Here is a 12,957-nt window from a genome sequence, read left to right on the forward strand (position 1 = left end):
TGCCATTCTGTACAGATCAATATAGAACTAAACTAAAACTTAATGTCTTGTGTAATATCCTACTCCACCACTAGATGTCGCCCTTGACTTCTGAGTGATGTGGCTTTGATCAGGTGAGATTTGTAACTGACTTTTCTCTACTTTTTTTCTGTCTTTCTCTTGCAGAGCTGTTGCAACTGTTACTCGACATAAATGTGTCATTTCCCACTTGCTGTGTACCTTTACTTCATCCATCTTCAGAATGTGGTGCACGTGAAGAAATGCATTCAATGCGTGGCGAGTATAAAACATTTTATTCATTTCTTTTTTTACTTACTTTCTTTTTATGCAATATGTATTGTTTCAGGAAATTTACTTGCAGTAAATATTGTCTGAATATAATTTGGCACAATTAACCTCTAACAACTAATATGAAATATGAACATCGGCTGATTATGGTCTGTTGAGACAAAGGGATGATAAAGGTATATTTAGATGAATAAACTTGAGCTCAGATACTACAATGAACATATCATAAAGAGGAAATATAATTAATGTTCAACGTTACAATGTAGGACTTCAGCATCCTCTTATGGAGCATTTGACAAAAAAAATTCGCATCCTTAGAAGACAGAGCAATGGATCAAGTAACACAGATACACTAGTTCTTAAGTGTTTAATCTTCTAAGATTACAATAATGGAGAACATGACATTATTTTTATTTATATGGCAGAAGCTGTTTAATATGTTGATAATACCAATACAGTTTCACACTGTTATTCACACTCACAATACGAATCCAGACTACAGTTTGTGTTTCTCTGCATCTAAAGCAAAGTAAGAAAGAGTTTTGTTTGACACTGATGAGTGTGAATTTGATGTTGAAAAGTAAAACAAGCTTGTCAGTCGATCATTTTTATCAAGCTGCAACAAACTAGTTTTGCCTTTTCTTGATGTCAGTGCTACAACAGCTGCTACACTCAACCTGTTTACATCCTGCTGCTCACTAGTTTCACTTTTCACCGTCCTGCTTCTGTCTGATTTGAACTGGTATGACAATCTCGTTGCCTGAGTCCCTGATGGATGTCCCGGGGACAGGGGCCTCCACGGACAGGACTCCATCGCCGGACAATGATGAGGTGATGTGCTGCAAGTCCACGCCCTGTGGCAACCTTGAACAAATGAACAGAGAGTTTATCAGTCACAGTAATATTTCATTATTCCCCCCCATATGTTTATCACATTTTGAGAGGCTCATTTAACCAGATAACATTCAGTAACCCTAAAGCCTTTTATTGCTACAGGATCATATGTGTTTATGTCTGATTTCTTGCCTTCTAAGTGCTACTGTTTGTTTGTTTGTTTGTTTGTTTGTTTGTTTGTTTGTTTGTTTGTTTGAACAAAAAACAGCAGTGATAGTAAATCACACAGCAATATAAGAATACATCGATTCTTCTGTTTCAAAGTTTTTCATATTGTCACAGATGACCTACTTGTATTTACGAGTGAAGCACCTTGAAACCAGTCCGTGCTCATCCTGCCTTTCTTCATGATTTCCTTGAGATGAAACAAAAACTGTTCATGAAACTGAAAAAATACAGAACAATACATTTACAGCTTGTTACAGTGTTTTTACTTAGGTTTCACATATTTCATCACAAATTTAGCTCTTGGTCAATCAAGGAAACATGTTCAGTACCTGATATTAGCAAGTAACCCTCCTTGGTTGTGACTGTGATCTCCTGAGGTGAGAAGTGATTGACGTCCAGGTTAATCTTCCAGCTGTCCTGCCCCGTTTGGATCTCTGACACTCCACTTGTCAGTTGTCTCAGTCCCTTTTGGTTCACCCCTGCAGAGTGCTGACTGGTGAATGGAGGCAGAAGAGGAGTTTGTGTGTACCCCGGCCAGGAGAAAGATGCCAGTCTCCTCTTCGCCCAGTCTATCCAGTCCAGATCACCGGGATCCAGGAAAGGAGGGAGGCCAAAATCCTGCGCAAAGATCCGGCTCGGCTGCGTCCAGTTTGGGAAAGGATCCCAGTTCACATCTCGGCGGAAAATGGGACGAGGTAATATTTTATTCTGTTCACCCATTTCCAAGAAAATGAGTTCAAAATGAAGGAAAGGGTTGTTGAAACTGCGCAGCCTGAAGCTCCACCCTGACAAACAAGACAACCAGGACACTGAACAATAGAGCAGCTGGGTTTTTATTCTCAAGCACTAACAGAAAGTGAGCAGGAGGTCTGAGGAGAAGCCTGCTTTGGCATCTGTAACGCTCCACTCACAAGCTTTATATCCCCAGCTGATTCATTCTAACACTTGTGCAGCAGTACGTGTGATCTAAGGGATGAGCCTGACTTGATATGTGATGAGCTGGGGTGTTACTCCTCGGTTGCCCCGGGACGTGGAGAGGATAATGCTAATCATTTGTATTTATATCTCTTGAGTGTCTGTGGTAAGTTGTTGGTGAATGACTCTGGAAGCAGCGAGCAGACAGTTTATTCAGCAGTGGCCTCTGCAGTCTTGTCACATACTGGTGCTCTTTGTCCGTAGAAATCACAGCCCCGTGTTATGTGAGGGAACGGCACGTACATTCAGAGTCGCACAGTAAACAACAGTGTTACTTCCAGTTTCGTAATCCAAGATGGAAAACAAAACTCCAGATTCAAGAAACTCTGTCACATGTTGAATATGCAGGACAAACACTTGTATATCAGAAAGTTAAAAACGTGTTTCCATCCAGGACAGAGTGATGGACAGAAAGACTGACGCAGTGGAGCGGTGGTGAGGAATTTTACATCGACAGCTGCGTCTTCATGGATGATATGTTGTGGAAAATATGAAACAAGCTTTAGCAGAACAAATCAACAAGTAGTCAGAGAGGGATTTATTAATGAGGTAATATCTGAAACACTTTCATCGGCGCTCCTCCAAAGCATTGGTCAAAAAACAGATGCATTTTGAAAAGTGCATTTTAGACATAGCTTGCCACCACATAACTACAGCTGTAATTCATACAGCAACGCTATGAGTGATGACACTTTGGATGACGATTATGGTACAAATGGTCAGTAACACCCTCTTGAATTATCTCATGTATGCAGATGACTTCAATATCAAAACAAATACTTCCAAAGGTAATATTGTAATGTGGCCTGTAATAGTGGCAGCTGACAGGGTTTCTTATTATCCTGAGAATAATCACACAGAAAGTCGTTTTTAGTATTTATTTAGTTATTCGTTAGTCAGCACTGTTGCTTCACAGTAAGAAGGTTCCGGATTAGAACCGGGTTCTCCGACTTCTTCCTACCTTCCAAACACATGCATGGTAGGCGAATAGAGGATTATAAATGTCTTTGTGTCGGCCCCTTGATGAAATGGTGACCTGTCCAGGGTGAACTCCGCCTTCACCCAAATTCAGCTGGGATAGGCTCTCCGTGTGCAGGTCAAATCAAATCTAGATGATAGAGGATCTAAAACCATGAACAGGAGCAGCTCGGGGCTTCAGGAAACAAAAGCTGTTGCAGGACTTATCAGCCTGATTTACACAACTGAACATTTATGTTGCCACGCCAGCCATTTATTAGCCTGATAGCAGTTTCCTGTGAATATGCTTCCCAGATCAGTGAGTGTGGAGATGAGCTGCACTAAACTGACACAATCAGCTGGTCAGAAGTTTACAATAATGTGTTGTTCTGTCTGACGTGTGTAACGTAAAGTAATTATACTGATACAAACTGGAAATTCATTAGAAAGCTACAGAACACTCTAGGATTGAATAACTTTATTGTCCAATAAATTTCAGAAAAATATTCAACTTTATAACATCGTATGTCAGTAGACAATAAGTGCACAGTACAGATTTCATTTAATGTGATAACTGTTATTTTAGTTTTTTCTGTAAAAACATAGCTGATGTGAAGACAATGGTTTTCTTTTTGGTCAGTAGTCCGAACATTAACAGCGCTCCCATGAGTTTACAAAAATGGAGTGTTTACACAGTTGTAACTTTGCTGGAGTTTCATCAGTTAGATTATTGAACAGACACTTTTATACACTCACAAAACTAAAAACATACAACACAGTTCAAACCTTCAGCCGATAGGCATCAGAGCAACAATACTTTTTTGCCATAAAAGCTGTGTAGTTATTCTTTTACTGTGCTCGACCTCGTGTTATAATTTAGTCTGTATTATGAATGTACAAGTTTTACAAAGTAAAATGTCTTCTCTGTAGTTTTTTGTATTTTGTCCCCATGTAATATTGGCATTAGATCAAAGGCTGCATTTATTTTAGTTTGGTTCAGGTCACTGTGTTTAAGTGTTTAATGTCAGGTGGTGAATTTCTGACCAATCATTTCTCAGAAGATGAAGATATGAATATGTGAAGTATCATCGCAAAGATTCTGGTTAGAATTCGTCACTTTTCTGCATCTGATCGTGCAGCTTTTCTGAAATTGAAAGAGATACAAAATGAAATGTACACATCAAAACCAAAATGAACCCATTTCATCTCAATATATTAGTGCATTTTGGTCTTAATCTTTAAAATGAATGAGATCAAATAAAAATGCTGTTCTGTACCTTTTCTTTTTCCTGGAGTGGAGGACGAGTGTTGTTATAATTACAAGCAGTGCCACAGCGCCAATGACTGCACCGGCCACAATTCCTGCGATATTACCTGAAATATAATAAAGAAACCTGGAGATCAAGATTTGATAGGTTGGTTTTAATGCATTTATGAGTTTATTTATGTTTAATTAGGTAATTCACTGCACAGATTCAGATTCTGAAAGGAATCACAGAGGACAGATAACAAAGAGTTGTTGGGATTTTATTGTAATCCTCTACTCAGAAGTCTTAAATGTATGATGTAATAATCCAGATCATAAAGGTGCAGGGACGGCACACGGCAGCAAAGGAGTCGAGAAGAGTCTAATGAAAGGTTTAAGAGTTCATCGGGGTTGAGTCGCTCCAGTCATTAAGTTGAAATAAATGTTTATATGAAAGTTATTCGATTTTTGTGCATGTCAATACTTCTGAGCTGATTTGATGGATCAAATGAAGCACACACACACACACACACCACACACACCACACACACACCACACACACACACCACACACACCACCACACACACACACACACCACCACACACACACACACACACACACACACACACACACACACACACACACACACACACACACACACAGTTTACTGATGTAATTGTTCAGTCCTACTGGGAACCACGCAGTGTGTGTCTTCCCCGGACCACCGGCCGCTGCCTTCACATATTCTCTGTGCTGATCCTTTCAGAGTGAAACCCTCATCGCAGGAAAAGCTCAGCGTCGCTCCTTGTATGTAAGTGGTTCCCTGCTTGTGTCCATTGTTTGGTGGTGAAAGACGCCCACATGATATCACTGCACAGAATGACAACAACTAACACTGTGACACAAAGTTGGACGAAATATTCACTGGAAATGTTCTTGTGGTATTTTAAAGTTTTAACCTGGCTTCAGATCGTTCACAAGAGAAACGTGACTCTGGAAAGACACTCTGCTTGCGTTTCCCATCGTTGGACTGCGACCTACCAGGATGTCATACCTGCAGGAGAACGATCAGAAGATGATCAGGTGACATATCAGGACTTGTAGTTGTTATAAAGATGAAGTTACAAACACACAGCATGGCACATGAAGTCACTCAGTCGGCTCCTCTTTTGGACTCTGCCTTGTTAATGTCCAGATTGTAGTTTGACAGACTTTCTCCTGACAACTGTTTAGTTTTCAAGTCCAGTCCAAGTTAACCTTAATGACATCACTGTGACATCATCAGGGTTGTTTATAGTTCTCATGATGAGCAAACTGAACTTCACATCTAAAATGGGCAGACTACCCCTTTAATAGCATGTGCTTTTCTTTCATAAAAACACTTTGATATTAAAATCATGAATTATTAAAATGAGTAAAAGTAGAAGTTTTGTTTCACATACCTGCAGAACTGAGCGCCCTCTCCGGAACAGATCTCAGCAGCCTGGTCGGTCAGAGGATCATCTGGATTCTCAGGGGTAGAAAATACTGGAATAAAACTGTGGTTGTGTCTGGGGGCATGGTAGTATGTGTCCAAGAGGTACTCTGAGTCGTACGTGAACAAGGCCGACTTGTTGGATACGGCCCCTGTAGGACAAAAACAGACACGTTCCTGCAGTTAAACGGGCTTTCAATGCATCTTACCTGGAGTTCATACATTTCCTGAAATGGAAACACATGCTCTTTGCATGATGATGTGCTGTCCACCATGAAAGGGTAGCATGAATCCCAAAGTTGTTTTCAATGTATCACTCCTTCCACCCACCTGAGGTCCCGATCACCTGCTAGCCACGCCCACCTCACCTGTTCCCAGTTGCCCAATTAGCTGCCCTGTCTAAGTAAACCTGCTCTCCACATCCCTTCCTGGACAGATTGTTTAGTGCACTTGCCTGAAGCTCAGCTGGTGTTTTTTCTTGCCTGTTTAAGATGCCAGATTGACCACAATCTGTGCTTTGCCTTCTGGTTTTGTTTGCCTGCTAACCTGCCGTCCTGCCAGTAAGCTTCTGGGTTATTTCATTCATCAATAAATTACATGAATATTGAACAACTGAACATAATCCACAGTTTTGTTGATGTCTTACAGCTCGCCCCGAAGGTGAACACCTCCTCTGGATTGCCGGGGTCCCGCACAAGCTGACCGTTGCTGAGAGCGAGGTCGTCTGTGGCGTCACCGTTCATCTTCCCCAACAGGCCCAGAGTGGAGTCTTTAAACTCCTCTGGCAGCAGCACGGTGGTCGTCATGGTTCCCTCTCTCAGCCGAACTTCAACCCCGGCTCCACTGGGGAACATCACGGTCACATTCGTGGAGGTCGGACAAAACACAAACACTCCTAAGAGAGATTTGGAGAGAAGAGACACCGTTGTAGTCGACTTTACGAGATGAAGACGAAGACCTTGATTTGAAAACACATTTTCTAAATTAACTTCTTGAAAAATGAGCAAAATAATATAAAGTGAAGTTATGGGTTATTTCACATTTCTGAAGTGTTGGAAGACATTGTCAGATACCTACCTTAAAAAGATGAATAATTTATGTGCTTTTCATAGCAATGATACAAAAGTTGTGGTCAAAAGGTGTGCAAGCACATATTTTGTCATTTTCTTCAGTGACTCTAAACGTGGCTTCAATTTTGCCAGATTCTTTAAAATCTCCTCTACAAAGTTATAAAAAGACATCGTGAGTTATGTGAAAACATAACAATTTTATAAGGTGATTTTTTTTTTTCCTTTTCCTTGATATAAAGGCTGATATAAAATCTGTAAATTTGATCAAATCACATGATAACAGATTTGTATAGCCAAGACTGTTCTGACAGCACAAAGCCCCATCACTAACAAGATCGATGTTAAATGTGAAGGCAGTGAAATGACCCTGAAATGGGGGTTCATCAGTTCAGTAAAATACAGTGATAATACTCAGTTGCAAGAAAAAGTTCTGAATCCAAAATGTTAATGAAGTAAAAATATAGAAGTAAAATGTATTAAAAGTGTTAAAAGGCACAAACGTTAGATGTGTTCATGTTCATACAACTTTGTCAGGTAAATCAACGCCAGTGACATCATCTTAAGCTGAGTCAGCATCTCACCGTGCAAGTCCATCCAGCTCTGCTCAGAGAAAGAGAGACTTTTGTGGTTGTGCAGCACTTCCAGTCCTTTGTGACCAGTCTCCAACCGGACCTCGATGATGTCCGAGGACGCTTCTCTCATGGCGACCGCCGACAGCTTCGTTGCTTTTATGGAACCTGATAGTGAGGGAGTCAGATCAGATCATCGATGTTCACAAAAGGTGCTGAATATAAATGTCCTGCAGCTCAGTGGTTCACCTTCCACAGGTTCGGTTCTTCCCTGGATGGTCAGCCCCGTCCCTGCTGAGGTCAAGGTGTATTCCCCTTTACCATTGAAGGAGTAGCGGACACCATCAAATGTTATGAAGTGGGGATCTCCAAACACCACAGCTGGAAAAGAAATATAGCCGTTACACGAAACGATAATCATATGAAACAGGCGCTGTAATTGGAGGGTTATTGATGACGTTATTGATGATGTCACCTGAGCTGGGTGACCGGTAGCGCCTGCAGTCGCTGGAGGGCCGATGTTTGAAGTAGTAGCCGCAGTTGTCGGACCAAAGGCAACAGTAGTAGAAGCTGAGGACGTCGTAGACCCAGTGAGACTGTCCAGGGATCCTCGGAGGCCTCCTGTACGGAGCTGAGCCCCAGTCGTGGGCTCGGTCCGGTGTGCTCCCGCCGATCGAGTCCGCCGTCAGGACCTGAGCACCGCTGCTGTCGTAGCAGCACTGTTGTCCTGCTGCATACTGGGGGCTGATTCATTCAACATAGTCGGTTAAAACTGAACTCTTCTGGAGCCAAAGACGTGAAATTAAAGAGGAAGAGTTGTTCAGCATTCATAATGTTTGCCATCTTTGTTAACATTTGCTAAGTAACCATAAAGTACGGCCAAGACTGGTTGTTATTATTGCAGGTATTCAAGCATGGAGCAATATATTTTTGATCTGGTCATCCTGATGATGACATCAATGTGTGTGCAAATATCCTGTCAATCCATGTAATTGTTGTTGGTGGGGTTCATCCTCTGGGAACCATAAACATCTGGACATGTTGCACCAAACCATCAAACAGACGAAGAGCTTTTTTGGAAGATAAGTAGGAACTTTGAGTCAGTGATGGTGACAGCTGATTGTCAGGGAATAAAGTTGATGGTTGATCCAACATGTCACAGGGATCCATCAGGTAGTTATTTGTAGTTTCAGACTGACACATCACAGCTAAGAAACTATTTAGACTGTAGGAGGGTTTTGAGTTTTTACTAATGACTATCAGCTAGTTAGCTATTGATGCTTGATTAAATATTGACAATAATATTGATAGGATGTATCATCCAGGCAGGTTGTACCAGTTGCTCACATGTTTTTTATGATAAAAAAAAATAAATCTATTGGATATAGTAGTTATATAGAAATCCAATTGTTGGTGCATCCATTAGCATGCAATAGATCACGATCATTTCTCCAATTACTTTCAGGATGACTACATTATATTTTAGGTATAAATGTACAATACTGTATGGAAGTATTTTTTACCTCAACAAGAGCTTTATTAACCAGACCCAAGCATGTAGTTGTACTACTACAGGCCATAATAAAAGCTGATCATTCATATAAGGTCCAGAGTTTAACTCTGACATAGGAAGGTATTTACCACGACTCACTATCAGGCTGTGGTGGTGGGAGGTAGGTGTGGGGATGATGTCATTGCTGTATATAAGAGTATAGACAGCCAAAAAGCCACAAGGTGCAGTATAAGAATTAACCTACCAAAATAATATATCTGTGTGTTTTTTATATAAATTAACAAACTGTTAATGTTAATAATCGTAAACCCTGAAAATATATGCTGCATGTTGTGGATGCTTCGTTAGGGATGTGAACGCATTAATGAAATGTATAATGCTGTCACCACGGTGGCACCAGTTTAAGTTGAAGGACTCACCTGGCTTGAATAGCCCTCACACAGTGAACGCTGCCGGGATGGTAGGTGCACACGCTCCCTTTCTCCATGTCACAGCCGTAGTCCGTCTGAGGAGAGATGCACTGTTAGTAATCCGGCTGCACTGTTGTAACACTAATGAATAAATGGAGACGCTCAATGAAACTCTTGAAACTATTTTTTTGTATGTTACAGTTTGTGATGCTTCAGTGACTCGCTTGATTTAAGTTTTAATGGTGCAACATAAATGAAAGATATAATTTCAGTTTAAAAAACGAACTAGGTGATATATATATATATTTATTTATTTTTTATTTTTTATTTTTTTTATATATATACATATAGCTGGTGCAAGTCCAGAGGCAGTCATAATTATGAGAAACAAAACCACCCAGTTTTTAATGCTCCTTATCTACAGCTGTCAGCTGACAGCTGTAGATAAGGAGCATTAGATGAGTCCCTCCCCATGAACTGAATGACAGTGATGCCTTTGCGTAACCCCGACTGTAAACTTCTAACATAGAAGACGGTAAGATCTTTGTTGAAAGCTTGCAGAGAATTTTCTCATAAATGTTATAATTAGGCATGCCATTCATCTTGACTTTGAACTGATAAGAACTGAGCATCAACAAAAGGCACCAGCCGCTAATAACCACCATAAAACATAATTACAACATGTTTATTGCACGTAAAACAAGACTCCTATACTTTGATGACCTCTTCGTCCAGTTCATTTGAGATATATTACTATATGACTTTTATTTCCCCAGGAATGATATCTTTATAGGTTTCTTTTTAGATTCACTCTTTGTCTTACAGGTTAGGTTTGTTTTTCATTTTGTGTTTTGTATTTTTCCTAATGCTTTCTTCTTGCGTTTATGTTCTTGACTGACTAATCTTATAATGATTAGTTCTCTGATTAATATTATAATGATTTTGCAGCAGTAAATAAGTCAATTTAGAATTTTCTGTGAATATTTCTGCAAAGCTGTTGAAGTTAATGCAGCCAAATCTAAAGTTCAACTCTTCGCACTTACATGAAACCTCCCTGTGTCGGCTCTGGCCTGAGCCAGAGTGCAGGGGCAGTCTATGATCTCACTGAGGAAGTTGGGCAGCTTGTTTTCCAGCTGGTCCCATGCCAAACATTTATCCAGGGCCCAAACTGTTGAGTTCTGCCTGAACTTCTCCTCCAGATGCCAGGCCAGAGCGTGATCCTCCGTCCACGCAGCTTGGACATTCCTAAAGGAAACACGTCACCAATACAGCTGATTGCTTTTTAACATATTAATTAATTGTGTGTATCGATCTGAGTTTTGACATGATTATCTGTCATGTGGAGTTATTTTTCATTCCTAATACTGAGTGATTTAAGAAACCGTAATTGAACAGTAAGAATAGTCCTCTACATTAAAGTCTCTGTTTGTACGTACCACATGCCATCAGGGGAGCTGATCGGGCTGATTCTTAACGAGCCAAGCTCCCAACTCGAAAAGCCGTTCTCTGCTGGTTTGGGCAAAAAGCTAAAGGAGCCAGTGTTGTGGAGATCCTTTGCAAGTGAATAGAGATACTGCCACTCACCGCGCCAGTCATCTGAGTAGGGCTCTCCTGCAGAGACACATTTTCTAAAAGTTAGTGTTTTTTCCATTAATACAGTCATGTGACCTGTGGACTGTATATTTTTACTAACCTGTCTCCCTGTATCCCCAGAGCTCGATATTGACCCTTTCCGCTCTGACTAAAGAGGTATTCCACGTCATCTCAAGACTGCCTCCAACATGAGGAGTGCCGTAGTACTGCCATTTTGTTGAGTTGACCAGAACTGCCTTGAACTTAGCGTCCAACTTGCCAGTGTGAACTGAAGCAGCACATGTAAAACAAAGAAAGCATAGATTAGTCCTTTCAAATGGAAAATTGTGTTCTTATAATTTAAGGAAGAGTTAACATCCTCAGAGTTATCCTCATAGGAATATGCATTCATTTTGACTGTAGTACCTGAAAGCCAGGCTCCAGTTCTGTTGAAGGTAGTGCCATTATCTGAGGAGATGTGCAAAGGAACCCAGCCTGTTTCGTATAATAGTGGAGAGATACAATGGCCTCGACCGTTGTCATCCACATACCCCACAGTATCAGTGTTATTGTCAAACCTGCCATCATAAAAGAGTGATCAGCAGGTTTAAATTGGACCCCATCAAGTTGAATACAAGTTATTGTTTTTCAAGCAATCAATCAAAGGTATAACGGTATAAGATCTCACCTGCACACAATCTGAGAGCTGTTATTGAAACTTGCATCAAGGACAATAATATCTGACCCACCCAAGATGGACCCAGAATATGGAAAGATATTCACACAGTACTCTTTATAATCTGCGCAGCAGTTTATTAGAGAAATACACGTTGAGTGGCACGAACACGAGTCAAACTTCTCTCCACAGTTTCCTTCACATGTCTGTCCTGTCCAAAATAAGGAAAGAGAGATTTTAATTCAAGCGTGTCCACCCAATTTAAAACTGATACAATAAGCAATTTAATTATCACTGAATGAAATTTGCATGAAATGATGCATAAAACTATTTCAGCTTGTAAATTAGTTTTAGTTGAGCTTAATATTAATTTAAAAAAAACAAAAGATATTTTATTCAATTAAAAAATATATTCAAAGAAATGTTACACGTACTTTAACTTTATGCATTTAATAATGTGTTTTTATGATGTTTCTCTCACAGTTCAGTTATTTCTGTTTTATAATTTGCACCTTCTTTTCAGTGAGTGCTTCAATTTTAAGAATATTGCCTGCTGAAAAGTATGTTTGAATCATGAATTTATTAACCACCAAATAGAAATCAAATCATTTAGAAATCTTACATTTCTTGATCAAGATGATGTAAAAGATTGAAGGTCCTTACCTAATGTGCTGCAGATACATGAAACCAGGAGGAGAAATGTTATCACAGTGAATCTTTCCATTATGGCCGAGTCAGACTGTCAGCCTCGGTGGCACACTCTCAATTTCTTAGCGTATAGATATATTCACTACTTTCCTAAACCTTGGACCTTTGCACAGCTGCATTTACAAACATCTGTTGAATCATTAACCAGGGATCAGCATGATAACATTCTCAGTTGTATCATCACGTGACGAGCTCTTACTTCACACCAATCAATTCTGAAAGATTTATGATTTACGTAGTGAGCTTTTGATTATTAAACCTGCAGAACCTCACTTTAGCTCTGCATATTATCATTATTCAGATAAAGATACAACTTGTAAAGGCACAATTATGGAGATAAAGAAGTAAAAATTCTACAGTCTAGAGGATATTGGTTTTATATATAATATGATACTATAATTATTTAATGGTAATAATTTACCATTAAGATGCTTTAT

The 12,957-nt window shown here is 39.9% G+C and overlaps 2 protein-coding genes across 2 annotated transcripts; both read right to left on the reverse strand.

The window, feature by feature from the left end:
* Nucleotides 1–276: 276 nt before the first annotated feature.
* LOC138212459 (heat shock protein beta-1-like) lies at nt 277–2,276 on the reverse strand. The gene is made up of 3 exons (XM_069172842.1): nt 1,680–2,276; nt 1,474–1,537; nt 277–1,152 (listed from the first exon to the last, which is right to left on the reverse strand). Exons 1-3 carry the CDS (start codon nt 2,068–2,070, stop codon nt 993–995), a joined length of 615 nt encoding a protein of 204 aa, XP_069028943.1. The 5' UTR covers nt 2,071–2,276; the 3' UTR covers nt 277–992.
* A 1,474-nt stretch (nt 2,277–3,750) lies between these two features.
* On the reverse strand, nt 3,751–12,597 carry LOC138212432 (sushi domain-containing protein 2-like). The gene is made up of 16 exons (XM_069172806.1): nt 12,476–12,597; nt 11,825–12,023; nt 11,563–11,714; nt 11,258–11,425; nt 11,001–11,175; nt 10,608–10,809; nt 9,574–9,659; nt 8,117–8,385; nt 7,891–8,022; nt 7,654–7,809; nt 6,649–6,897; nt 5,971–6,154; nt 5,488–5,582; nt 5,219–5,398; nt 4,560–4,656; nt 3,751–4,426 (listed from the first exon to the last, which is right to left on the reverse strand). The coding sequence occupies exons 1-16, from the start codon at nt 12,534–12,536 to the stop codon at nt 4,396–4,398; spliced, it is 2,436 nt and encodes an 811-aa protein (XP_069028907.1). The 5' UTR covers nt 12,537–12,597; the 3' UTR covers nt 3,751–4,395.
* Between the last annotated feature and the right edge of the window lie 360 nt (nt 12,598–12,957).

Source organism: Embiotoca jacksoni, unplaced genomic scaffold (genome assembly GCF_022577435.1).
Source record: "Embiotoca jacksoni isolate LCO1_2020_lvr unplaced genomic scaffold, fEmbJac1.0.p SCAF_10, whole genome shotgun sequence".
In the NCBI taxonomy this organism is placed as follows: domain Eukaryota; kingdom Metazoa; phylum Chordata; class Actinopteri; family Embiotocidae; genus Embiotoca; species Embiotoca jacksoni.